General features: G+C 49.3%; 1 protein-coding gene across 1 annotated transcript; it reads left to right on the plus strand.

The window, feature by feature from the left end:
• Nucleotides 1–611: 611 nt before the first annotated feature.
• AFAP1L2 (actin filament associated protein 1 like 2) lies at nucleotides 612–27,057 on the plus strand. The gene is made up of 21 exons (XM_086616807.1): nucleotides 612–684; nucleotides 1,273–1,431; nucleotides 1,935–1,999; nucleotides 5,738–5,740; nucleotides 6,556–6,645; nucleotides 11,033–11,123; nucleotides 14,231–14,314; nucleotides 16,739–16,941; nucleotides 17,474–17,653; nucleotides 18,218–18,307; nucleotides 19,112–19,196; nucleotides 20,441–20,545; nucleotides 21,177–21,388; nucleotides 23,095–23,240; nucleotides 23,759–23,870; nucleotides 24,568–24,807; nucleotides 24,897–25,074; nucleotides 25,299–25,466; nucleotides 25,748–25,929; nucleotides 26,529–26,657; nucleotides 27,031–27,057. Exons 1-21 carry the CDS (start codon nucleotides 612–614, stop codon nucleotides 27,055–27,057), a joined length of 2,622 nt encoding a protein of 873 aa, XP_086472933.1.
• The last annotated feature ends 769 nt before the right edge of the window (nucleotides 27,058–27,826 follow it).

The raw sequence follows: 27,826 nt of genomic DNA on the forward strand, positions 1-27,826 counted from the left end.
TGGCACTTAAACTAGATCTGCTTCAGGTGTTTTGCCATATGAAACCAAAATATTAACACTTTCTAGTTCATTGGTGTGTACTGTGACTCACAGGGGTACTGTGGGAACACACAGCGCGGAAATGCTGTAAGTAAAGGAAATGGAGCACTGCCCCAGTTAAATTATCCATGTCACGTTCCTTGGTGGTGTGCTGAGGAGTCACAGGCTGGTTTGCAGCCTGGTGGTGGCAAACCCAAGCTTCACAGCTCCTTAGCATGGAGCGATGGAGTGGGGAGACTCCAAAGGGGAGGAATGGCCCCGGCTGGGTTTTCCGTGTTTTTCCCACACACCACTGTTCTTGCGCCACGCTTCCTCTCTCCACATAATACTCTGTTATTTCCTCCCTGGAATGGGCTCCTGCCACTGCTGCTAATTAGCTGATGATAAACTTCAGCGTGAACAAAAGCAAGCAATTAACGCCGTTTGCTTCAGCGTGAGTCCCGTCAGGGAAGTGATTTGTGGGTGGCAGAGCTGAGTAGCACCTCCTCGGAAGGAAAACAAACTTATTAGCCTCGCTGAGCCTCAGTGCTGGGGAGCTGTGTGTCCCAGGAGCTCATTGTGCCTATACAGGGATGTCTTTGGTACGGCAGGTTTTCCTGAGGCTGGCTGAGATGCTGCTCAACCTTGGGTCTTCGGTTCCACGTGGTACGAAGATCTCCGTGGTCACTACCCAAGCGAGACGGCTTGAGAATTTACTCAATGATGATTACGTATGTGCTTTCTTGTGTGTGTGTGTGTGTGCGTCTTTTTTTGGGGACACACAAAAATGTTTTCAAATCATTACAGACAGAGAAATAAGGAGGAGGCTTGGAAAGAGGAGCCAGAAAGCAGAGTCTTGGTGTAGATCCAAATCTAGATGAGGTTTGAATGATGTTTGCAGGGACCCAAGATTCAAGGGTAAGATCTTGTTGGCTGCTTTTGTGTGATCTCAGCCCTAATGCTTGAAATCCCTCCAGACTTTCCCCCCTTAAGCAAAAAGTCCTATAGGAAGAAAAATAATATTTTACATGGGATTTTGCTGGCTTATGTACAGACTAAGGAAGTTGGAGCCTTTTTTGTTTTGGGACTCGCTTTCTTTTCAAAGCTAGAGGGAGAGTTCAAGCTAGAAAACCAATATGAACTATTCCTTGTTAGAAAAATGCAGAAGAACTTGGAAGATTCAGAATTAATGTATGTCCTCTTTGAAATGCCACCCAACTGCTTTGCCAACAGTTGTCTCTGTTGCTGTTGTAGCTCTCGAGCAGCTGCTTGCAGAACTTGAAGATTTTCTGAGGATACTGGACAAGGAGAACTTAAGCAGCACTGCCATCGTGAAGAAGAGCTTCCTTTCCGACCTTCTGCGAGCCTACACCAAGTCCAGCGGTATGGGCAAGGAAAACCGAGGACAGGGCAGTGGCTCTCGTGGGAACTACTATGGGATCTTGAAGCAACATTTTCTTGGAGGCTGGTGGGAAGGGGAAATGTGAAAATTAGAAGGAGAAAATGGAGATTATTTTTGCAGTAACCTCTAATTGTTTATGTAAAATTACTACAGTTATGTGTCCAGCTTTACAAGCAAGGATTCCCAAGATTCCTGATACTTTCTGTTTTCCTTATTAAACCTTAAGTTTATTTAATCCACTTTGTAAGATACACAGGATGTACCGTTTGGGCCAAGTTAATGTTTAAGTAGAAATTTGGACTTATGGATTTCCTGACTATAAAGCATTTAATTTTCTGCTTTTTATTATTGCTTGGGTTTTTTTTCTGCACATTGGCTCAACCAGCATGCTCTCCTCCCAAACTACTCAGCAGAGACACCTTTTACATCTGTCTTTGTGGAAAAACGTAGCAATGTGAGAGCAGCGAGTGCTTAAAGAGTTCACTTTTCCCTTTGGTTGGCAGGTGGTGATGAGGATACATTTATATGAACAAAGTGACCGTCCATAAACAGCAGGGTGACCAGAGAAACAAGACAAAGGTAGGGAGCTGAAGAATAATGGTTGCCTCATATCTAATGGGTCAATGGAGGTACATGTATTAGAGCCTTGCTTTACTGGGACCAGTGGAGTGCCCCTCTGGCAGCTCTGAGGGACGAGGCAGTGGATGGTGTGGGAAGGACTGCCATTTTCATTACATTCCTTTGAAATCAGGGTACGTGCCAACACTCTGAGGTTATTCCTGGAAGTAGCACTTTGGAGAGCATTATTTTGGGATAAAAAATGTTGCCTTCTAAGGCTTGTAGCTCCAGTGTCTGAACTATTTAAGGAAGCTCTCATGCTTCTTTTGGCCACAAAACATGTCACTTCACCTCTTTGAGACCTTGAAAGCATGTGTCGTCTTCAGCATGTTGCTCTCTACTAGCCCAGAGGGTCTGCGTTATCACAGCGTCGCGAGGTGAGTTCCCAGGCGCAGCCTGCATCCTCATCATCTGCGTGGGCAGAGCACCTTCATCTCCTGGGGGATGCAAGAGTTCTGCTGCGTACAAGCAAGAAGTTAACCTAGATAAAATATTAATTCCAATTCAGATTTCTCAAGATCTGGAATTTGTAAGATGGGGAAAGAACATAATTCTCTAAAATGTCCTTGCTCTTTGAAGTTCATCACAAAGGCTGTTTTGTTAATCACGTAGAGTGAGATTATTAATGACACACATCTCCTTAATGCACACGTAGTCAGTGGCTGACCCTACCCCACAGTTTCTGATCCAAATAGATGAGAGAAGAGGACGCATCAGTGCAGCCTGCTGTTGACATGCTTGTCCTGCAGTAATTGGGATAGCTCCATTTCCAGAGTTGTTTGTTTGGGTTTAATTGTTTTGTGGTGAGGTTTGTTTGTTTTGTTTTTTAAACTACCTGCAGCTGAATTTAGGTTAACTTCAAATACCCTCGAAGACATCTGGGATGTCCTCCCAGATTCTATGTGCAGCCTCAGTGTGATCTCCAGACAGGACCCTCTGGGTGATGCTGTAATACTCCATAACAGGATTGCACAGCCTTCCGGTAGCTCTCGGCGGTGACAGGAACATCTCTTTATATAAGTTCTCATTTGGGTGGGTAAAACAAGGCTTGCACCTGATCCACCATGCTGAACACGGGCAAATTTCAGACAATTTATTTTTGGAGTGGGTTTTTTTATTTCAGGCTTTTCCCTATCAAGGCCATGAGCCTACCCACTCAGTTGCTCCCTGTGGGACCTGATGCTTCAGTCTGTTTTCAACAACCTCCCTATTTCAAGTAAAACTTCTGAGTTATTTGGAAATGCTGAGTCAGGCAGACACATGTATGGGATCTTGGCCATAGCTGCAGCTGGGTGTACAGCCCTGATCCTGCCTCTGGAACTGCACAGGGAGGTCTGTGCCTGCCTGGTCAAATTGGGACCTGCAGGTTCAGATTTAGCAGGATGGCGCGGGCCCTAGCACCCACTGGTGCTGGGGGATGTGATTATGTAGCTCCCTTACCCCTTTTATCCACTGCTGCTGTGTGCATTTTGTTTCATTGAAATCCTTTGGTGTGATGTGGTGACCACACTTGTGGCTGAGGTCAGTGGGACCTCTCATGCCCTGTGGGATTTCTTCATCACTGTAGCTGTGCTCGAGTATGCTCTAGCAGCACAGGGTGAAATGCTTTCCGAAGTGATAATATATGAGCTGCAGAAGTCCCTCCTTGAAACTTTAAAACATGCTGTTTCTGGAAAAAACATATTTCACTCACTACAATCCAATTCCATCGTTGCTTTTGAGATGCCCTTTTGTGGCACAGTAATTGAATTCACTGCAGTGAATGATGAAGACACCATCACTTACTTAAGAAACACAGCAAGTCTCTACCCTGCAAGTCCATGGGACTGTTCAGTGAGCCAAATGCCACCTCCTGGAAGTCAGCACAGAGGCATCAAGGTGCAGGAGCCTGGGAGGTGGGACCGATGCACAGTGTAGGGCTCTTGGTGGTGCACACTGCGGTTCTCTTAGCTCAGATGCCAGGAGTGATTCACTTTTACAAAGAACAGAGAGCGCATAATAACAGTTAGTACAGGTGTGAATTTAGCAGGCTTTGGCTGTTCTTTCTTCTTCCTTCCCACTTCTAACTTCTCTCCAAATTCTAGGTTTTAGAGAGGCACCCTTATCAGAAGATACCTGCAAAGCGTTAATGCTTGTCTAGGAAAAAATACTCTTCCCTTCCACCCCAGTAAGGAACAGTCTGTGATTTGTGGTGCTGGCATGTGTATCAGGAGAAGGAAAGGGAATGTACAGCAGATGCTGTGTGGCCTCGCCATACAGAAAGCATGCATTAGGTGCTTGCCCCCATGTGCTGGGCACAGTGATAGTTGCCCTCTGCAACCTCAGAACAGAAACCCTGTGACATTCCAGGAGTCTTGTCAGATGAAGGTTAAAGGGGTGGTTCTTCCTGCACAGAGCCTGAAAATCAAAGCTCCATGACATCCTGCTCTGCTCCTCAGCTGGAGTGCATGGGCCCATGTCCATGGGAGTGGGCAGGTTTCCAGCAGGGTGAGGACCAAAGTTATGGTGTCTGTCCCCGTGCTCCAAGGTTGGTGTGAGGAGGAAGAACTGCTGGTACAGAAACCAAACAGTGTTTTCCTGACGTGGTGAGGTTCATGGACGATTGCTAGGTTGGCTGGAGAGTCCAGAACAGATGGCCACCGCTTGCAAAGGGTTTGGCAGTAGTTTTTGCTGCTGCAATGATTTCTCTTCTGTGGAGCTGAGCATGGAGGTTCCGCCTGTTGCAGGAGAATGTGAGTTGGCCTGTCTGTTTCTCTCTGCTAAAGAGGCCTCTGAAAAGTTCCCTGTGTAGACAACTGTGAGTGTGGAGATAATCTCCTCTTGGACAGTAGCCCACTGGGGCTTTAGGAAATCTCAGACTCCTTTCTGGTGTTTGCAAAAAGCAGCAATGGCCTCAACAGCTTCTGTTGATGGAAGGTGTCCACCCTGAGAGCGTTATCTCCTTGTCCCTTTACAGGAAAAGCCAATCTCCAAGAGCACCTGACTTTGGCAGTATAAGCATGGGGTATTTTGGTAGATGGATCTCCCATGATCAGTTTTGTCATAGACTCACCTACTTTACTCTCTTTGAACCTTACAAGACATCCAGCACCCCTGCCTGGGGGTGCAAACTGTTTGGAGCTGGTGTCTATTGATCTATGAGTTTTTCTGTCCTTCTGTCTTAGATGAAGTTAGCCAGATGACCAAAAGATCTGCATCACAGGGAGCAATCTGTCACGAGAGATGTGTTTTGGGCTCTTGCAACCGTCAGCCCAGGAGCTGGTTACAGCCTGGCAGGGCAAAGCTATCATCATGGCTTCCAAGCCTCAGATGCGAATAAGTAATGTGGTTTCCAGCTTCTATTTTTAAAGCCCAGAAAATACGCAGCAAAGTTCTTCTGAGCGTGGTGCTAACTACTGCTGGGCACTGCGCAATGCCTGGGTGGTTTCTGTGTGCGCCCAAGGAGTGCGGCTGGTGCATCAGCAGGTGACTAAGGCACTTAGAGTTTCAACTCACTGCAGGTTTTGGACCTAATTCCCTTTTAATTTACTGCACTTGCCATGTCTGAATACTTTAGCCTCCTTTCTCCCAAAGTGTTTGGCAAGAGACACTCTGTCAAAGGGGACTTCCCCTCTGCACAGTATAACGCCAGTTTTTCAGCCAGTTGGTGCCTTGCTCCCACTCGTTCCCTGAGGATTGCTGCGTTGTGCTGTCTCAGAGGTTGTGGGATTTGGGCACTTGTTTGAGGCCACCCAGGAGTTCAGTGGTGGGGAAAGAGGGACTGAACACAAGTTTCTGAGCCTTCGACGTACCATCCAACTACTGAATCACTCTGCATTGAGCTGCTTGGAAATCTGACTTTCCAGAGGCAGATGTGGATCGCCTGGAGCAGTTCAGCTGCCATATGCCCTCTCACATGTTTGGCCTGGGTGGCTTCAAGAGCAACTTTTTGTTCAACAGCAATTAAATTACTGTTCTTGGCTGGCTTTGATAAACCTTTGTGCAGCCCAGCTAGGCAGCAAACTTTGCAATTTGCTCTGGGACCAGGGTGATACTAGCTCGTTTTCTGGAAAGGCAGCAGATGTGAGGACAGCCACTGATCTGTCTGCTTGCAGCAGTAGGGATCAGAGCTAGCAAGGATTAAAGTGCTGTGACTGTCCAGATACTATGTAGTGTCTGCCCATGCCATTCCTCAAGACCCTTTAAAGTTTCAGCAGTGGGTCTAGGCTTCACAGTTTTCCCTCCAGAAGCAAAAATATGCCCAAAAAACAGAGGCCGGTTCTTCTGCTGGGTCTCCAAGTGCCACATTCCTGGGTATGGCCTGAAATGACACAGTGGCCCTGCAGCGCTGCCTGTAATTGTCACTGTGCTTCCTACCAAATAGCACCTTGCTGTTCCTGCGCAGCGCTGGGTAGCGAGTGCTCTGCTGGGAAATGCCATGTGCCATCGATATAGAATCATAGAATGGTTAGAGTTGGAAGGGACCTCAAAGATCGTCTAGTTCCAACCTCCCATAATTGTGTTTCTTGCTTGCAGAGCTGGATCGGAGAAACTCCTTGACCAATGGAGATTCAGGACTGCATTCATCTCCTCCTCAGAAGAGCCTGCCGGACCTCCCCCCTCCAAAGGTATGTTTTGCAATCCTTTGCTTTTTGCTGCCCAGCCCTCAGCCTGGGATCTGAACCTCTGGAGGCTTCACGTTTGTTCCATACTGTGTGACGTGGCTAAATGGAGAGACCTCTGCCCTGTATGTTCGTGAGGCAAATAGTCCTGGTGAGCTTCATTATAAAAAAAATTAATAGTAATAAAATAAAAATTCAACTTGGGGCCCCCCAGTTGTACAGGTGTGCAGCTGTACATTTGGTCTTTATGAACACTGCAAGTCAGCATGCAGGTGGTGCAGATGCTGCAGCTGACTGGTGGCCCAGGCAGGGTGACCGTGCTCCGGGGTGGCTGAGCATCCAGAAAGCTCTGTGCTTCCCAAGAGCTCGTGCACCGATGGAGCAGGCTGCTGTAGGAGCCTTGGGCTTCCTGTGTGCGTGCAGGAGCACTGTGCAAAATAGCCTGTGTCCCCTGCCGGGGAAACCCACACCCGTCATATGGCAATCCAGGCGCTCGAAGAAGGAAGAGAATTGAGTTTTTCAGAGAAACAAAGGTGACGATGGCTCTCAACTGTTGCTTTGGAAGTCTCCCCTGAGTTGTAAAGGAGCTGTACCTGGGCTGCTGACATGACCTTATAAATGCCAGAAATCCTTCAGCTCTGGGGTGGTGGGGTGATCCCCGGGCAGCACCAGGATGTCCCTTGCTGGCAGAGCCTTGCACGGTTTGGCCGTTAGCAGAGAAGATCAGTTGAAGCTCCTGGTGTTGTCTGTGTGTTGGGTGGCCGTGCCGAGCGTTATGCTGGTTGTAAAACCCACAGGTCTGTGAGCAGGAGTCGCTGGCACTATAGATTTTTCTGTAGGGCAGCTATAAATCTAGCCAAGGCCCAGTTCAACGCCATCAGCATTCAGTGGGATTTTGTCTCCATGCCAGCAAGCCAGCCCAGCTGTCCTTGAGAGACACAGGTCATCATCGAGACCTCAGATGTGGTTCAGTAGTTGATCCAATGTGGGAATCACTGTAGCTGGGATTTCAGGATGTGAAAGGAAAGGAGGGCAGGGGTGTGCATGGGGAGGAATGGACAGGATGGGATGGTGCATCCGTCAACCATAGAGGAGGATCTTCTCCTTTCCCAGGAAGGAGGACGTGGGGTGAGGCCTCAGGACTTCTACCCAGGAGGCTATGTGGCTCAGCTGAAAGTTAGCCGGAGGAGCTGGGAAAACGAGGGGCTAGGATAGAATGCAGCAACAAACCCTCGTATGCAGTGCGGTTGCCTGCTGGGAGCTGCTCCAGCCCCAGGGGTCTCTGCCCATGCAGCCGGCTGGGGACATGGCACTGGAGCTGGAGTTGCCTAGGAGCAGTGACCAGAGCAGAAATTGCTGTTTGCTTTGGGTTTCTCAAAGCCAGAGGAAGTGGTGGCTGTGCCAGGAAGGTGGGCAGGAGGACAACGGTGAAGGCACGACCAGGGAAGCAGCAGCCGGGTGTCCCCAAGGTATCTCTGCTTGTGCTTGTGCAGCCCAGCTTTCTGATGGGGCAAATCAGGAAGTTAAGTAAGGGATTAGAAAACCAAAAAAATAAAAGTCTTGGATTTTAGCTGAGAAGGCTACCTAAGCCATCTGCCTTCTCCCAGGCCTGTTCTGGAAACTACCTTCTCCCACTTGCTTACCACTGGAGCTAACCTCCTTTGGATGAAGCAATCAAGTACCTCCTTGCTGTAAGCATCTGAGTGTCAGTGAGCTGTTGGCAGCAAAGATATCTGAGTGTGCTTCAAGGAGTGAGACTGGGGAGAACATTAGCGTGGTCCCAGTTAGTGTGTGGAAATTGCTGCTGTGGGGAAATGAATCTTCCCTGTCTGTTTGCAGCTCCTGGCGCAGGCAGGAGCCATGGTCACCTGGGTGGTGGAGGAGAGAGCATGGGATGTTAGGAGAGGACCTCTCAATACATCTGTCTTCTGTGGAATTGTCTGTGATTTGGTGCTGTTAAGGCACCCTGTGGTGTTGCTCTACTCTTGCCTTTTGAGACACAGGAGAAATTGGTGATAAAGCTCCACACAGCAGATCCTCTCTGGTATTCACTGACACCAACAGTCAACGGGCAAATGTACAGGGCTGGCCAAGCTGCATCCCACTAATTTCTTTGGATTTGTCCCAAAGCCACCTTAAACAATGAGTCCTGCAGGCTGTGGCCCAGATGTCGGTGACATTTGCTTTGCGGTAGCCCTGGCAGCTCTGCCGCTTTCCACAGTTGTCCACCGAGAAGGTCACGCGGTGCGGATGCAGATGCCCAAGGTGGTTTTATTTGCATGCTCCATTGTGCCATAATGCAACAGGCAAACCTTCTGTAAGGACCAGCCTAGGTTAGATAATGCAGCGTGTACTCTTTGACCTAAGCTAGAGACAACAACTCCATGCCTTTAGGGAAGGAGAAGAGAAAAATAACTTCTGGGGCAGCTGAGATGCAGTCCCACCTAGTTCCTGTTGGGTTCCATTGTCTGTAGGAAACAAAACAGAGCAGCCCCTTTCCCCCGCCCTCTCCTTCCCTGACACTCGCTGGACGGTGTCAAATAAACCCACAGCGTTTTCTTCTTTGTGTAGACAATTTGTTTATGGTCGTAGCACATGGGAGCTGGCTACATGCAGGAGGCCACCACAGATGGCAATTGCAGACACATTCTCTGGCCAGGGAAGGGATTAAGTAAAGCTTTGGAGCAATTGGGTTTGATTTTATTTCTTTAATTAACACATTAGGACAAGTTCCTAAACCTTTAAGTTTTTGGAGGCAAGTGTTTTCCAGCAGTGTGTACTACGTGGCTTTGGAAAGCAAGCTCAGAGTCCTGCTCACAGCGTCTGGCAGACCCATGTAGGAAGAGGTTTTTCATCTCAGACACTTGAGAAGTTTGTGAGGTTGACAGAGGCATGGGCAACTGGCCCACGTGGGAGCAGAGATAGGTGATTTGGCCAGTGCGGTCAGCGTACCTAGCTCCCACAGCCTCAGTGACATCCCCCTTTGTGGGCATTGCTGGCCAGAAAATCTTATCCTTCAGCTTCCATTCTACTTCTGGGCAGCAGTACCTGTTGGTGGAAATATCCAGGGCAGGATGGACAGCTTTGAACCTACATTTGATGATGCTGGCATGACCTGCAAAGGACTGATCCTGCCTTAGACTGCTCTGCAGTGCTGGTGCCCAGCTGGCCCTCTAGGCTACCAGGAGCAATCTCACGGGACGGCATGAAGGACCATCCATGACCTTCAACATTGCTGCTTCTGCAGAGAGACACCTGCCTTTCTGCATGTCTTCCTGGGAAGAGCAGGGCTCTAGCTGTGTGCGCTCTGAACATCCTATTCAGGATTTGCACAGGTCTCGGTCAGAAGCCAATGGAAGTGGTGTAAGCCAGAGCATACCGTTGTCAGATGACTGGGGGTGGTTTGGCCTGGGCAAGGAGAGGGGAACGCACTGGGGAATGGGGGGACACTACTGTCAGATCATGATAGGAGATGGGATGCCACATATTTTAGGAAGAGTGTAAGCTCTGTGCTCATCCTACTGCAATCTCCGGCTCTGCTGTCTCACGTTCAACAGCCATGTGAATTATTTGAAAAGGAAAAAGTTTGTTTCTTAGCTTCCCTTTCTTTCTTTTTCTTTCTTTTTTTTTTCCCCTCATGTGTTGGTATTTCTAAAGCATCAAGGCACTGGTTTTCCTGCCAGTGCTTGCTTGTGTTTAGGGAGGGGTTTGGCAGGCACCACAGGGATTTTCCAGCACTTGGATTCTTTTCAAAGGCTTATTTTCCATCACTGTTGTTTATCCATTTTCCTTCATTTTTTTTTCATAGAGCACAATTAAAGATTCCCAATACAATTCCTAAAGCAGAGATTTTTAGCTGTTGGTTTGCTATCAGTCAGAGACTTGGAGACACAACCAGTGACTGCTCAGGCTATGGTTTTCAGTGTAAAGCCAGGGTTGCACCAAACGTCTTCTCTCCTGGTTCCTTGTTATGATAATCAATAGCTCAGAGGATCATTCCCAATTACGATGAGTAGCTCTGGGGGGTTGGTGCAGCAGGCAGAAGTCCCATTTCATGGTAAGGCCAATGGGTTGCAGTTGCTGCTTTAGAGGAAACCCATGAGTTGATCTTGCCAGGGCTTTCAGCAATGTTAAAGAAAATAACATTTACGACACAATTATACAGTAATTTCAAAGGACTCCTTTATATTTGAGCTAACTGTACACTGGAAACCCTCAGCAGTCTCTTTCTTCCCTGACATCTCAACTACTTTATATGAAAATCCGTGTGTACACATGTAAAAGGTCTCATCTACTAGGAAGCACTTTAGTGCTTAAAAAAAACAAAGACACCCTATTGTTTTCCAGTTTCTGTTACCTTAAATCATGCTTATTTTATTTATTTATTCTGCAGATTCCTGAAACAAAACAACCTCCAGTCCCCAAGATCGAGTCTCCAGAGGGATACTATGAAGAGGCTGAGCCATATGATGTCTCTGTAAATGGTATATCAGGGCCAACTCTCAGGGGGGTTCATGTGGGAGACGGAGGGCTTGAGCTTTATGAGAATGAGTAAATGAAAGCACGGATGTTTCCCACAGCTTGTGCGACAAATTTGTTTTCTGATGCTGGTCGTGCTTGATGTTGCAGCTCTAATGGTAGTTGGAAGGAAAAGGCTAATGATGCTCAGTTTTAAGTTTCTTGCAGAAATAAGTAACATGCCTGAGTTAATGTAACATCACTGTAAAATAATATGAACCGTTGTGGGCTCTTTTTGTCTTGATGGCTTTCTGGAAGACAGGCCGTAGTCAAAGGCAGGTTTCTATTGAGGAGTGAGTGGTGAAGCTCTGGTGGCTGCATTCCTGCCTTAGTGCTCTAGCCATCCCTTTGGGGCTCCAAATCCGTGATTCTGTCAGTCTGTTAGATGTGATAACCGCTTTTATAATTGGCTGTTTGTTCAGCAATGTCTCTTGTGTCAGTTTAACCATCTGTAAACTTGATTTAAAAGCCACATGTCATGTCAGGGGACAGTGCGTGGGTTCCCTCTGCACACTTCGCTCAGCACCTCCCAGCGATGTCCTCAGCAGTGCCACGGAGACTGCTGCACACAGGCTGAGCTCCCAGGTTCCCACTTAAGATGTATTCATGCATCCTTCTTTCGGTGAACACCCTTCATGAGAGATTACCTTCCTGTGATCTGGTAACAGAGCTGATCTTGTCATTGCTTTATAATCCCTTTAAATCCAAATGAGAGAGGTTATATTGCTCTGCAGAAGGAGATCTCTGCTCCTCAGCCTCAACTGCAGCAGTGGGGTGCAATGACATATGTGGTGTGGGGCAGAGCTGAGCAGGGGCAGTCGAGGCAAGCAGAGAAGCGAGAGTTAAGGAAAAATGATTTGGATCTAAACCCTTGACTGTTCAGTCTGAGCTGCTTATGAGAAAAGCTGAGTCCTCTCCAGCCCCAGTGTGCACCACTGGGCTTTGAAGCTCCCTGGCAGGGACACACCAGCAGTGCCACCTCTCAGGCAGGCCTAGGAGTTAGTGCTAAACAAAAAAGGGAGAAATAGAAAGATCTTTGTTTGTCTGAACCATCTTGGTTTGTCCACAGCCACATTACAGTGGTGAGCGGGAAGATTGCACCCAGCTCGAGTGGGCAAAGGTGCAGAGGCTCATCACGGCTGGGGCCAAACACGCCGTTTGGTGCGGAGCAGAGGTCCTCCCAGCTCTGCCACACGTAGTTAGGTGCCAGCTGGGTTTGCTGAAATGCTGTGGATTTGGCTGAGGACAGGGCTGTGATACACGGGGTGCGGGGCGTGAAGCCCTCCTGCAACTGCTGCAGCCTTGTCCCCGCAGGGGATTTCCAGTTGCCTGCACTGTAAGATAATTGGCCTTTTTTTTTTTTTTCCCTGCTGCACATTGGGAAAGAGGATAACGTGCTTGGAGCCACGGCGTGTAAAGACATACACCGGATTAGCTGGAGTTTGGCCATGGATCCATGTGCTGGAAAACCCAAGTTGTGTTATCCAGGCAGCTCCGTAAACTCACGTTGCATTCAGAGCCTTGGCTGGCAGGAGCGATAAGCACACACCCAGCTCAACCCTCCGCTTTTCCTTGGTAACCTGCTGCTCAAAGACTCAAACATGCCCACCATGCACCGAAATCCAGGCCAGGCAGATGCCGAAGGAAGGGAGAGATCAGAGCCCTGCAAGCACGGTTGAAAAAAAGAGAGAAAAAACCCGTATGATGGGAGCACTGCCCAAACGGGGCAGTCCGTGACTGCTGGGAGCAGCTGTCTGACCAGGACTTTCGGTGTTTTACTGAGCAGTATCGCAGCCGTACGCGGGGGTAGGAGCCCGCGAAGTGAGTGGAGATGGGACGTGTGAGGTGCATGGCACGAGGAGGCTGTGGGGGGCTGGAGAGAGGGTGAAGCACTATGTGCCATGCAGAGGGTAGGTCAGACAGCAACGCCAGGAAGCTGCTGCTGCCCTGGTTGGCCACAAGAGATCCGGCTCCAAATCCCATGACACGTGGGGCAAACGTGCAGGTCTCGGTCCTGCCCGTTGGTTCAACGAGTACAAAACTGGTCTCCCCATCCCTTTTTCCCCCCTTGCCTTATGAGATTGTAATAGTGCCCTGGACCTATCCTACATGGAGTGATGCTTGTTGTTAGCAACTGCCTTGAGACCTTGGTGTGACTGCTGAAGAGCAGTCTGGACATGCATGAGCTTTCCCTGGCCAAAGATGCTAAAGCCTGATCCCAGTAACCCCCCAGTCCCTCTGTGCTCACCCTGCTCTCCCCACAAGCTGGGTAGGGAAGGGATTTGCAGTCCAAGGAACTGCAGGTGGTGTTTCTGACGGAATTATAGCACAAGCCTTGGAAAACACCCATGCGTCTCCAAACAAATGGGTGTAGTGAAACCGAACAAAAATAGGAACGTCATTGAAATTAGTGGGTGTGCTACCAAGAAAGGACATCAAAGCAAGTCTCCAGATGGGCTGAGGAGATAGAGGATTCGTGCAGCATCAGAGGTGGGACTGCGAGGCACTGTGACCAACTGTGGGTGAAATTAATTAAAACGAAGTGGGCGGGCGAGACCGCTGGTTCTCGGGGTCCCTCTTTCATCAGCAGGATTCCCGCCTCTCTGCTGGGGACGCCTCTGCCTTTCATTTTACAGCTCCGGCAAATGCTGCTGCTTCCCGTTCCTCCTGGGCTGAAACGCGTTAAACCGATACCGTCCTCATCCTCGGCTGCGTTTGCATAATTGAAGGGTGCGATAAGAAACAGCAAAAACGCGAGGGGCAACGTGACTGCCAACTGAGCAGGAATTATTCTGGCTGACACAGCTCGTCTGCCCTGGCTGATTTTTAATTATGATGATGATAATTCTGTTTTAAAGGGAATTGCCTCGTTTGAGGGGACGGGTTGAGAACGTTGTCCCTGTTTGAAGTCTCGCCGTACGGTGTGCTCCTCCATCGGCAGCGGGGCCGGGGCAGCCTCACTGGCTGGGGAGGGAGCGACGCCGAGCCGGACTGACGCCCTGGTTCTCCACATTTGCTTATCTGTGGCTCTCTCTCTTTGTGTCTCCCTTTCTCTTTCCTTTTGACTGTGCAGGTCTTTTTGGTAGGCTTGCTGCGGCTGGACCCAGGCCAGGGTTGCAGGTTACTGAGAGCGTTATTTATGCCACAATAACGATGGGTACGGCATGCTTTGAAAGCCTGAAGTGCCTTTTTTTTTTTCTTTTTTTTTTAAGCCTCACTTTTAGCAAAGATAATCAGGTGCATCCCCCTGGCATTAACCATTATGTGCATGGAGGGTAACCACCTCTCCCCTCTCTCTGCCCGTGCTGGATATACACAAGGAGGCTTTTCTTTTCTTTTTTTTTTGTACCTTTCCACATGCTCAGGATGACAATGAAGAGAACTTCTCTAGCCTTTATTCTCCTGGTTCTGGCGACTGATGTGGAGCTGATGTGTGGTAGTGCCGGCTGTATTGACAAGTAGCTGTTCAGCACAAGTTGTAGGAGCTCTGCTCGGGCAGGGGAAGCTCTGGTGCGCGGGATGGTTGGAGCTTCCTGCATCACAGTGTTGATTTAGCTCCCTGGGAAGACAAACAGGAAAGCAGAGGTGGATCTAGATAAGGACATCTCAGAACAAGGTTGTCACTGATGTCACCTCAATGAGAGGATAAAACTGTGCTCTTAGTTGAAACTTCCAGAAGGCGGAAATGGAGACCTTGTAGTGAAGTGCCTGAGCTGTATGACTTGGGATTGAGCGAGCTATAGTAGTGATTACAGTGTTGTCTTGAGTCACCCAAGCAAGGTTTGTCCCAGTTTGCCAACTACACAGCCTGGAAAACACCTTTCCATCATGAGGCCATGGCAGTGTCACTGGGCCAGCAAAGGCTGCAGCTCTTCAGGTAGGGAAGAGCTCATCTCATAAAGCACTTGCCATCGTGGCTGATGCATGAAAGAGCAGCCAGGGTTCCTGCTGAGATCATGGAAGAAAAGCATTATTCCCTCAGGAGAAACGTGGCAGCCTGAGACCTAATGCCTAGGTGAGGGGCACCAGAGGGGCACTTAGCAATAGTCCCATGTTGATGAGAAGGGAGATTTAGAAGATAAGGTTCCCTTAGGCATGCTTGCTGCTGGATAGAAGGGTCCCTAGCAGCACAGAGGTTCAGCTTGGTATTTCTAGGGATGAGAAACCTCAGCGCTTTCACTCCATCTGAATTTCTGCCCAGGGTGCCTGCGGACAAGGTCTGCGTGGTGATAACGTGATGGAGGGTAATGTTTTCCTAGAAAAGATGGACAGTCCAATGTGTGGAGGGTATGGAGGTGGTGGGCCAGTAGTGTGCTGTCAGCACCATTCAGAGACTTTGAAAGGGAATATTTGCTTTCTAATAAGTTTGTTTAATTAGTACATCTTTGATGACTTGAGGGATGTTATAGATCGGGGTTTCACCAGAGGAGACTGGGGCTGTGGCTGTAGCTTTGTTACTGCATCTCAGTTCCCTTTATTTTAAGAACAAATAAACCCAACTTAAGAAATGTTCTTCAGTGAAGCTCATAGTGCTTTTATTTCCCTCTCTTTTCTGGCTGCTTTTCCTCTTTTTATTTTGCAACAATATGATAATGTTACTCTTATGTGGATATTAAGATTTGATGGGAATCAAAATTAGGTTAAATTCTGTTGAGAGGTTTAATGATATTCCTCCATGCTGTGATAGGACAAGAATGCAAAACCCTACCAAGATGCTGCCCAAATCTTACCATCTTGCTACGTGAGCTTACTTTGCAAATAAGAGTCATATTGTAGACACCAGCAGCACAGTAGAAGTTCCCCTGCAGTCAGTGGGAACATTTTCATTGTTTCTGATGAATCTGGTACTGATGACCAGCTGTTCTTGTCAGCTGAAAAGTCCAGTAACTTGCAATACATTAGAGCTGGCTAATAAAAATCCCAGCTCATCCTAATAAAGCAGCAATTCGTTTGAGAAGATCATGAAAAATGTGATTACTGTTATTTACAGCTGCTGCTTATGACTAATTTTTGCTGCTGCAATAGTGTATTACTTCAAAGCCCCTTGCTGTCCCTTAGATGCTGAGTAGAGAGAGAGAGACCTGTTAGCCCAGAGAGGAAAGTGGCATGACATCTCAAATACAATAGATCATTGCTTGCTGCATGGCCTTGCAAATACCATTTTTACTTCTGACATTCAGAGGACAAGGGCCAATTGTAGCTTGCTGTTGCCTTAAAAATTGTGAGTGTTTGGCTTCAAGTGGAAAGTAGAAAAAACATCTTTAGGGGGGAGAAGCAGCAAACATCGGAAAACGTCTAAGGGAATGTTCTCAAATTTGTGGTCAACTGAGAAGTGTCTTTTGAGTGTTTGCTAACTGACACTTAGGCACAAAACATTGCAATGCGATTAATATCGGGCTAGAAAGAAAAAAGGATCTATGAGAGTTATTTTCCTATTGATTATCCTTCTGTTGGAGAGCCTCAAAAGACACATCCCTACATTGGAAGCTTTTGCATGTGTGAGCATGGCTGAGGCAAGCAGTAGGCCCAGAGTTGTCCTAGGAATGTATTTAACGGTAAAGATGTGCTTTTGTTACAGAAGATGGTGAAGCCATTAGTAGCTCCTATGAATCCTATGATGAAGAAGAGAGCAGCAAAGGCAAGTCAGCAACCCATCAGTGGCCATCCACAGAGGCCACCATTGAGCTGATGAAAGACGCCCGCATCTGTGCATTCCTGTGGAGAAAGAAGTGGCTGGGACAGTGGGCAAAACAGCTGTGCGTTATCAAGGATACCAGGTTGCTGGTGGGTAGATCCTCCACTCTCTGCTTAAAACAACCTCTCTTCATGAGCTGGGGAGGGAAGTAGCACCTCAGGCCACATTAAGTAGCTGGTAGAACAAAGTACCTCTAGAAGTGGTGCTTCAAAAAGCGTGTCCCAGAGGTTTGGGCATCTCATTCCATTTTCAGAAGGCACATGGGCATGGGGCTGCTGAGTGGGACACAAGGGCACAACTGTGGCCAAAATCCCTAACTCTCAAAATGCCTAGAGATGGTGTTTGGGGAAATTTTCTGAGGTGGTTAAGCAGGTCTAGCAGCATCTGTGAGAGGTATTTTAGACTATAAATGTGTGTACATAGATTTATGTGTATCTCTATATATCTAGAGATGTTCTTTGTAGATGTGACAGCCTTGTAGGACCCATAAGACGTACTTGTGTTCAGTGCACGTAATGCGTGTGGTTGCACTATGCCACTTCTAGGGGTGAGTTCACACCAGCAAGTGAGAGGGCGGACTTGTATTTCATCTCCTACTTGCCCTCTCATCTTCCTTCCCAGTGCTACAAGAGCTCCAAAGACCACAGCCCTCAGCTCGACGTGAATTTACTGGGCTGCACTGTCATTCACAAGGAAAAGCAAGTGAGGAAGAAAGAGCACAAGCTGAAGATCATCCCCATGAACGCTGATGTCATCGTGCTGGGGCTGCAGAGCAAAGACCAGGCAGAGCAGTGGCTGAGGGTCAGTGGTGCCTTCAGGACTTGCCCCGCTGGCGATCCCACGCTTCTGCCTGGGCTTTGCTGGAAGACCATATCTTATCTCAGTCCTGTCCTTGCATGCTCTGGCTCCCTTCCTCATTGCAAGCCCTTATACAAATACACCACTTCATTTTCATGTCCCCAGATAGTGTCTTCCTGCAGTTCCCTGCTGCCTTCTGCACACAGGAGGCCATGGAGGGACCTCCCAGCACAGCTACTGCAGTAGCAGGGATGTCTGGGGTGGGTGCCCAACATGAGTTGGCTGAGGACGGGGGGAGATGCGGCCCTTTCCCTGAGATGGCAGCAGAAGAAGGAGCCTTTGCAGAGCTTGGGGCTGCGAGGCACCAAGGCTGCCTTTGCAGGCAGCCTCTCCCTGGCTGATTGGGATCTGGCAGTTTCTGCTGGCTGCCTGCTGCAACGCCAGGAAAGTCCTGGGGGTCACAGGGAGTGTAAACCGCAGGTCTCCCAGGCGGCTGTCCTGGGTGAGAGAGAAGTGTTGACCCCATTACTGCAGCTCTCACAGGCTATGGCTTCCCCTTTTGCACAGGTGATCCAGGAGACCAGCGGTCTGCTGTGCGAAGGAGGCAGCGAAGGCAACCAGTACATCCCAGATTCGCAGCGTCTCAGTTACCCCAAGGTACACCTTGTCTCTGCAGAGAGAACTCGCACCTTGTTCCTTTAATAAATAACGGTTGTAAGTGCGGTAACTTTATCTGAGCAAAAAGTGATATGGATGTAACCAGACCCCTCTTCTGCTGAAAAGGCGCGTTATTGGAATAATCTTAATTTTGCTTTATAATCTTAATTTTATTGCCACAGCTTTTGCTCAAAACTGACTCAGCATTGGGCTCTCCTCCATCCAAGGCAGCAGCACTATCTCATCCAACAGGGCTGTTGTGGTCACCAAGAGCTTTGGAAGGAACATAGACCCTTGGACACCAGGGCTTAGGCCTGTCTATAGGTGACACTAGTCAGTCACCTAGTCTAGGTTTAGGTGACACTCCCCTGGGATCAGCTTGTTCCAGAACAGTGGGAGGAGAGAGAAACCTTCATAAGACTCTGGTGCACACCCAAAATAGACCTGTTAGAGCAGCTGGCTGGTTCCACTGCACATGCACTCCTACGGGGATTGGTAAATGTCCCCACCAGTCAGGCTGCAGGGCAGGAGGCCATAGGGTGACTGACGCTGGTGGTGCCACCACGTCACCTCAGAGGTGAACCCAGCTGGGGCAGTTGGTGTGCCAGGTCTGCCTGTGCTGGGCTCAGAAACAATGGGGAGGGCACAGTGTCAGTGGGCGGCTGGGGGAAGTCTCTGTGAAAGCATCTGCTACAGACCTCGTAATTTTGGGGGTAGGGGTGGGAGGAGGCATTTGTGGCAGATGCTGGCTGGAGGAACTGGTCACGTGCATCTGCAGAGCTTGTGTCTGGTGCTTGTTGGCAGGTGGAGGTATCTGAGAAGTACTCTGCAGCCTCTGAGAGTGGGAGCAGCACGGACGGGCACCCAGAGACGGCTGAGATAAAAGATGGTAAAGCTGCACCCTGTGAATGAGGGGAAACCAGGCCATTGACCCTGCGTGTACAGTGGCAAGGGTTTCTGTAGCATCTCCTGCCACTGCCACCCCAAACCGTCCTGATGCAGGATGAAAGCCGCGTGCAAATTCACTGCCTGTGAATTTGATTTCATTGCTGGTTTTTCCATCATGACATGACAGGTGGATGTTGGGATTTCTCAGCAGTTAAAGAGTTAGGATAGGCCTTGAGAAACCTGGGTGTGATACCTGCCATACCACACAGATCCAGCATGATGCTAAGCAAGTCACTTTGGGACGGTTTGAGATGGCATAAATCCAACCGAAGTGACTTTCCTCAGAGATCTCTGCAGAGGAGTTGGAGTACCTGTGTGAAATGCTGAGCTGTCTCCAATGGGAGAGTTGCCCCTTCACACTGGGGCATCGACTTTGGGCTTTAAGCTCCGTTCTCTATCTATGAGTCAGTTAAGTATGTTATAAGAGGAGATGCTCTGTTAGAAGAGTGGTGGGACCCATCTACACAGTGGAGAGAGAGGAAGAGAAATCCTTGCTGAGGACTCACTGGAGTCACCCAACAGATGGAGCTCAGCTGCTGCTCAGTCCATCTCCATTAGGACTTCATAATTTTGTTATGCTAGAGAGAAAGAAAATCTGCACTAAAAACATCCAACTTGATTTCTTCCCAGGATTCCCTGATGATTACATAGCCACAGCCATATTCATGCACTGACTGATGTGCTCAGTGGGAAAATGCCAAAGAGCCTCTTTGGGCGTAAGCTTTCCCCCCTCCCCACCCTGAGTCCCTTTTTTAGAAAGGAAAAGACTTGAAGGCTGTAAGGATTTATGGGTAGTGATTTTTAATTCAGTTTTTGTAGTGCAAGACAGTGAAAGGAGGTTGGCACCTGTGTAAACAGCCTTCCCACAGCTCCTGCAGCAAGTGGCGTTTGGTCAGCACTAACCCAAGTTTAGAGCAATATAGATTAAGTGTTTTGAGTGCATCGCTTAACTGAGATTACTTTTGCTGCTTGCTCATCATCTCCCTGGGATTTGGACTACTACAGCCTGGCCTTCAGGCACAGGTTTGCCCTCTGCAAGGGATGTGTGTGCTGCAGCTCTGTTGGGTGCAGGATGGCAGCGCAGGCAGCTTTGGGGCAGGACATCCAAGTGGGACAGCAGGCTCTGTGTCTGGCTGTGTGGGCTGAGAAAGTCACATGTATGTCTGTCCTTTTCTTTTCTGGTAGTCAAGAAGAAGGGTACATCTGGCCTGAAACTGAGCAACCTGATGAACCTCGGAAGGAAAAAATCTAGCTCCCTCGATAGCCCAGAGAGATCCCTGGAGACTTCCAGTAAGTGGCAGCATGAAATCCCTTGCAAGGACTTGTCTCAGGGCTGGATCTCAGTGTGCAGCGCAGGATGAGCACTGGGCATCATCATCCTCCTCAAACATGCATGTGCCAGGATGTCCTGCTTGGTCCATGCTGGTAAATCCATGCAGATCATGGTGCTTCTTACACATTAAGGTGACTGTGTGGCCTACAAGGATGGGCAATAGCTGACGTGGTGACCTGAGAGGAAGGGCAGGTAATACCAGCCATGAACACAGAGGGCCTCTGTGGTGTTCTTCCTGGGTATCAGCCCAGGGTGTGAGAGTCAGCAGGGAGAGGGTTGTGTGGATCAGCTAGTATATTCACTACCTGGGGCCAGCTTTGTCCAGCCATCTGCAGCCAACTTGCTGCTCCAAACCTAGCCTGAATTTCAAGGGTCTCGTTTTGAACAGATTTTTACCCTTTCCACCCTGTTTCATATAGACAGGACAGCTTGTCTTTGTGCTTTTTCTCTTCCTTGTTGCCTGTGGCTTTGTGTTGTGTGATGATCTCAGAACTTACTCATCAGATATCCCTCTGCACACAAATGAGTTTGGATTCCCTCTGCCCGTGGGGTGGAAAATATGCCTAAGTAACCTGTGCTTGCTTGCAGGTTACCTGAATGTGCTAGTGAACAGCCAGTGGAAGTCCCGCTGGTGTCAGATAAAAGACGGTCACCTCCATTTCTACCAGGACAAGAACCGAAGCAAACTGGCTCAGCAACCTCTGAGTCTGGCAGGTTGTGACGTTATCCCAGAGCCAAGCCCTGATCATCTCTACTCCTTCCGCATCCTGCACAACGGGGAAGAACGGGTCGTTCTGGAGGTAGGGTGCATATCTCCAAGCAAGCTCTGCTTTAAGTCATCAGCTTGGGTGTCTTAGGCCTACATGCCAGTGAGGTCCTCCAGAGGAACCCTCAGTCCAGCAAAATAGAACCTGAAGTGTGGGACTTCGGTTCAACTGCCTGCGGTCACCTAGATGGTGTCCCACCTAGCTGGTAATCCAGGCTCTGTCTGATGCTGGTGCCTCCAGAGGACCATTCAGCCTTCATCTTAGGCACTCATCTTAGGATGGGATGAAGGGTCCTCTGGAGGTGCCCATCTCTCTCCACTGACTATAGGATAAGCTTGGATGATTAAGTTACATGGGATGTATTTCAGACGGTTAATTCTAGATGAGAGGAATGCCACTTTAGGGATTTAAGTCTGCAGTTAGGAGGAACAGTGAACTTCATCTGAAAACAGAGAGTTCCAAAGCCATGGGTCATGCATCCCAAGTAAACCAATCACAGATCTGTCCCTGAAAGTGCAAGTGAATTCATCTCCATCTGTTACTTTCCTTTGCCTGCATCTAGGACTGTTTATCTCTAATCTTAGTTCTCTGACGACAGCGTGATTATAGTAGGAGGTGGACAATGTGAGCAATTTCCTGTATTTTTTCAGTGGGTGGAATATTTATAGCCAAGCAACTGACTTTGAGTGCCTGCCATGAAGTTTGAAGGTGTTTTTGTTTTAGCTTCTGATTCGGGGTATGTCTGTGTCTAAGAAATTTTGCCTAATTACAGATGTGAGGAAGAGGTGCTGGGCAAATTTACATTTCGTGAATGGAAGAATCTGTATTTTGTTGGGATGTCAGACTCAATGTACAGACCGGCTGGCTGGCTTCCCAGGGACTGAAGTCTCTGCTAAATAAAACAGATTGGAAGCTTAAAATATACTTTCCAGTTTGGGATTCGCTTGCCCTGAATTTTACTTTGTGCTTACTTGCTCTAACTCCTCAAATCAAAGCAAAAGATGTAAAGATGTCTGCAATAACCCACTTCTTGCTTCAGGTAGAAAACCCCCACTACTGGCAAGTGCCTGTGGCTGTTTGCTAGAGCTGACTTCGAGGCACCATATTTAACTCCTAATTTTCCAAAATGCCAGGCTGTTCACTGGAGCTGGGAATCCGGTACTGACTGTATTAAAGCAAGGGGCTCTCTTTGAAATTCGTCTTTGATCCCACTTTAAACTCTCCCCTTCGACTCTCCCCTGTGCAAACAGCCCTGGAAGGGGTTTGGGCTCTGGCATAAGGATCTTGCAGGCACCCTGGTGTGCTCCCATCCCGGGCATCTTGGTGTTTGGCGACCCCATTGCTGCGCTCTGCTGGTGCAAAATAAACTGCATGTGCTTTCCTTGCCAAAACTGGCACTCCACCAGCAGCTCCAGCCACAGAGACCTCTCTTTCTCTTGTAGGCAGCTGAGTTGATGACCATTGAAAGGAAAATGCAGACTGAACAGAAATTTTAGGAAGTAGTTAAGCAAAGAGCTGCGTTCATGTATGTTCTAAAGTTGCAAATTAGTCTATGCACAGAGCGGTACTTCTTTTAACGTGATCTCGGGTTTAATATAAATACCTGGCTGTTCATCTTTCCCCTGGCAAGCCCAGAGGACCACCAGCATGTTCTCTACCCAAGGCTAAACCTGCGTTAGCCTTGGGAGTGCAGAGGAACTGCCGTTGTAACCTGTCCTACCTGTCTGATTACCTCGTAGGCGAAGTCCTCAGAGGAAATGGGCCACTGGCTGGGCCTCCTCTTATCGGAGTCGGGTTCAAAAACAGACCCAGAGGAATTTACCTATGATTATGTGGATGCTGACAGGGTTTCCTGCATTGTGAGCGCTGCGAAGAACTCCTTCTTGTACGTCAGTGGTAACGTGCGGGGCTGGTGGAGAGGGAAGCAAGTTGGAGCAGGAGGGTGGCTGTCATGGGAATAGGTGGTCAACGCATGGCTGCAGCTCAGCCACTTTCTTTGGAAGCACAGTGACTGACAGGAGAGCCCTTGTCATTATCCCACCTGAGCTGCAGCTTGCCATGGGGTTTGGGGCATGTGCCCAGATGGCCTTTGCAGGGGCAAGTTGGTGGGGTGGGCTTGGCTGGGGGTGCAGGGGCCATGGGCATGCAGCCACACTGCAGGGCTGTCATGCTGCTGGGGCAGGGGAGTCGTGCTGCTGCACTGCTGCGCCTTGAGGGCTGGGTAAGACAGCAAAGAGCCAAGGGGAACCATGGCCCCACGCTGGTGGGCGCTGCTTAGTCTCCTGTGTCCGGCCATGTGGCCCTGTCCAGACCCCACAACTGCTGTGTTCAGATGCCCCAAAACTCAGCACCGTGCAGCAAGGCTGATCCCTTCTGATGGGATGTCTCGCTGCCTGTTCACAGCTTAATGCAGAGGAAGTACTCTGAGCCCAACACCTACATCGACAACCTGCCAAAGAGCAGGATGCAGCAGGAGGAGCTGTACGATGACGTGGACCTGCCAGACCTGCCTGCGGTAAGGTGCCCAGTGCCACAGGCAGCCACCCCGCTGCAGAAAGCTCTGCGGAGACTGCGGGCAAACATCTGGCTGGGGGGGGCCTCCAGCAGTGAAAAGGGAGGCTTTTCCAACAGTGGCGAAGGACATTCCCAGCCCCTGGGGAAATCCAGGCTTTTGTGACAGGGCAGAAGCGGGTGCTGGAGAGGAGTCGCTAAGGAGTGGGGAAGAGGTTTCCAGCAAGGTGCTATAGGGATCCTCAGGCAGCTGGGATAAAAATCCCACAGGTTCTGTCAGCAAATAGCATGGGTTATTTGGTGATAGATAGTGGATTGTTTGGATCCTGGTCTATCAAAATTCCTTTTGATGCCTGTGAGAGCAAGTCCTGTGTGTGAGGACAAGAAAGATGGGCCATGCTGGGGGTGGGACTGTTATCCTGGGAAAGGCAAAGAATCTGGCAGGGATTGCTAGATGTGCAACAGTGTGAGATCCTTGCATGGGGTGCTGCTACTGTTGGAAGGAGAGCAGGAGAGGCCTTTCCTTCCATATCCCTAAAAGCCCTATATGGAATGACTTAGAGAGTGGGGTTTTAGTTCCTCTAAGGTTTATGGAAAACACTCTCAATTGCCTGAGATGATGCTGCTCTGCAGTGAGATGCTTCCTGTACTTCTGGCTGCAGCAGATGGTCCCTTTTCAGGGCTACGTTCTTGTTTTGCAGGAAGAAGTGCCCAAGAGTGAGAGCAAATTGGAGGGAGACCAAGACAGAGTGTACCTGGATCTCACCCCAGTGAAGTCCTTCCTACAGTGTGCTGGCAAGAAGTCGTGCCAGCCTTCACCCCTCAGCTCACCACCTTTAGAAAGGGCTGCCAACAAGGCTGCAGCAGAGAGTGCTGCTGAGACAGTCCTTATGGCTACGGAAGCAGAGCCCTGTAATAAGGTGATGGAGACCTCAGAACAGGTACTGTCCCAACATGCAGTGTGGGGCCAGGCTTCATCAGTGTGCCAGATCTGCCCCACCGCATCAACCCACCTCCTTTTCCCCTCTAGAAACACGCAGAGAAGCCAGAGCCTGACGAGGCATCGCCACGGATGCCCGCCGTCAAAATCCAGACGCAGCAGCAGAACATCGCCTTCCCCCAGCCGGCGCCAGAGCTGCTGGCGGGCACAGCGACCGCAGGCAGTCCCCAGCTGGCACCCGCGCACCGACCCAAGATGCCACTGCCGGGTGAGTGGGTGGCCATGAGTGCCTGCTGCAGCAGGGTTTGGGGAAGGGGGTGCTCCAGGCGTGGGTTTTGCCCCATGGTCCAGCTTGCTGCTGCTATACAGCAGCTTTGCAGTGCCCGAGGGACTGACGAGTCTCCTGGCTGGTGACTTTCCAGACCCTCAAAAGGTTTTTCCCTCCTGCGTTCTTCCCCTGAATGAGCTTGTCTCGGTGGGTTGTGTTTCCAGTGGCAGCAGTAGAAACCAAGCTGGGCAAGAACAGGACGGAGGCAGAGGTGAAACGGTTTACAGAGGAGAAGGAGCGGCTGGAGAAGGAGAAGGACGAAATCCGTGCTCAGCTCACCCAACTGCGCAAGGAGAGACGGGAGCTGAAGGAAATGCTTGCGGGCAGCACAGGTAAGGCAGGGCAAGGGGTGATGGGTGGAAATGAGCCAATGTGGGACCCAGGGGAGCGAGAGGACAATGACCTTGGCCCCCCCGGGACCAGGAATAGAGGGGAGACCTGGCACTTTGAGCTGAACCACGTAGCCCAAATTACACTACAGCAAGAGCTTGCTCTGTCACAGTCCCTCTTGGGGCAAAATATAAGGAAAATGGACCAGAGCATGTCCTGTACCTGCTCCCCTCACGCGCTCCCCAGGTTCCTGGCAGGAACCAAGTTACCCTTCCCTTCACAGACAAGAGCCTGGAGCAGAGGCTGAAGGAGATAGAAGAAGAGTGCAAAAGGAAGGAGAACCAGAGGGTGGACCTGGAGCTGAGCCTGGTGGAGGTGAAGGAGAACCTGAAGAAGGCAGAATCTGGCCCTGTGACACTGGGCACAGCAGTGGACACTACGCACCTGGAAAACGCCGCCCCCCGGGTATGTGGTGGGACACCCGGGGCTGCAGAGCAGCTTTCCAGCAGCTGGGCAGTCGCACGGTCGCAGCCTGCTTAATGTAATAACAATATTATATTATTACGATACATAATGTTATCTATTTTATATATCAGATTTATATTTATATTGTTATAATATAAATATAATATGATGAGGTAACAGCAGCAATGGGGAAGTGAAAGGCAGCCGGGGCTTGGGAGAGCAGCTGTATTTCTTCGTGGGCGCTTGAGCAACACTCTCCAGGGCTGCGCAGGTCTGAGCTCAGCTCCTTCTGTGCTCAGCTGAGCCGGGGTAGTTATTTGGGGGGAGATTCAGGCATCTAAATTCCTTCCTGGGAACCTGGTTCCCATGAAATGGAGATGGTCAGTGCCTGAGCTCTGCTCTCTTACCTCTGCTCAAGTCCTCAGCACGCAAACGCACCCCACGCACATCTGGTGGTGGTTCAAAGTGAGCATGTCACTGAAAAACACCTCTTAGGGAAAGTGGGCTGTGACTGTTGACCTTTTCTAGGAGATGGCAGTGGAAGGCAGCAATCTCATAGTGGTCTGAAATCCTCACAATTTCTATTGTTTTTATTGTAGATTCAGGCAAAAAGTGCCACTCCAGCAAACAGCACAGAGAACTCGCCAGTCAATTCAGCAACGGCTTTAAAAAACCGGCCTTTGTCAGTCATGGTGACAGGGAAGGGAACGGTCCTACAGAAAGCGAAGGTAACGTGCCCCTTGGTACAGGATTAAAATCCATCTGGGACAGCCACTGCTTCCCCCTCCTGGCAGTGGAGCAGACCAGCTGTGGTGGGATGGGCTTGTGGTGGGTCTTGTGTCTCGGTCTGGGAAGCACTCTTGACTGAGCACCACTCGGAGCAGGCCAGCCTGGTTTCCATTTGGTCTTTTCACGTGGGCTTGCCCTGGATGCGATTTAAATGAATGAATGTGGGTATTGCTTATAGCAGAGATATCTCTGACCCACCTTGCAGCCAGAAACACTTGGGTACCAGATGATCAGGTTGATCTTGTGCGTGTTATGGCTACTGCGGCTTGCCAGATTTTGCCTTTTGACTAATTTGCCTTTATTCCTTGGCAGGAATGGGAGAAGAAGGGAGCTAGTTAGAACTGCGTTTTTCAGAGATGGACTTAAGACTGGAATTGCCCATGCATGGCCAAGGGGATTCAATCATCTGTAGGTGGAGGTTGGGTGTGCAACACAACCACACACAACGCGCCTCCTCCACGTCGTGCCAACCGCTCAGACGCAGCAACAGAGTCAACAGCTGCTGACACGAATTATCCCAAATGATCTTGCTCTTTCCAGACAAGTCCCAATCATATAGCTAAAACAATAACAACCAGTGGCAATCCTTGCATCAAATTCCTAACCCAGCTGATGTAAACAAGAACGATACTGTACATAGGGGTGTTTTGGTGTATTTCTACTCTGAAGGTTTATCGATGAGTTATTAAGGTTTCTCTATCAGCGACAGTAGTGGGTTCAGAAGGGGCCTCTGCTATTCTTTATACCTCGGTGGTTTTCAACCTGTCATGGCAAGCTGCAGTCAACTAAAGTCTCACCTGTCTTGCTGCCAGTCATCGCTCAGCTGCATTTCATCCAGCCTTCAGTCAAGGGAGATACCCATGCCTGAGATGGTTGAGACATGAATGAGAAGCACACAGCAGCCAGTCCGGGGGATTTTTAATCAGTGTCCTGATGCAGCCCAGCAAGTACTTACTCCTACCAACCTGCTGCAGATTTGCCAGAATATCAAGGGACATCCTTCCTCACCTTCTCATACTATAAGCTGCATTACAGACCAAGAGCTCTGGGCAAAGAAGATCTGCCAAGCAGATGCAGTTAATTTTCTTGGAGATCTTGATCTACTTCA

Source organism: Tauraco erythrolophus, chromosome 9 (assembly GCF_009769465.1).
Source record: "Tauraco erythrolophus isolate bTauEry1 chromosome 9, bTauEry1.pri, whole genome shotgun sequence".
Lineage (NCBI taxonomy): Eukaryota > Metazoa > Chordata > Aves > Musophagiformes > Musophagidae > Tauraco > Tauraco erythrolophus.

What these genes read in the sequence shown, in the direction of transcription:
- AFAP1L2 (XM_086616807.1), top strand. Translation starts at nt 612, where the DNA reads ATGTCTTTGGTACGGCAGGTTTTCCTGAGGCTGGCTGAGATGCTGCTC. An exon ending in GACGGCTGAGATAAAAGATG is followed by an intron (nt 19,197 to 20,440) that starts GTAAAGCTGCAC and finishes CTTTTCTGGTAG; the next exon opens with TCAAGAAGAAGGGTACATCT. An exon ending in GAGATCCCTGGAGACTTCCA is followed by an intron (nt 20,546 to 21,176) that starts GTAAGTGGCAGC and finishes GCTTGCTTGCAG; the next exon opens with GTTACCTGAATGTGCTAGTG.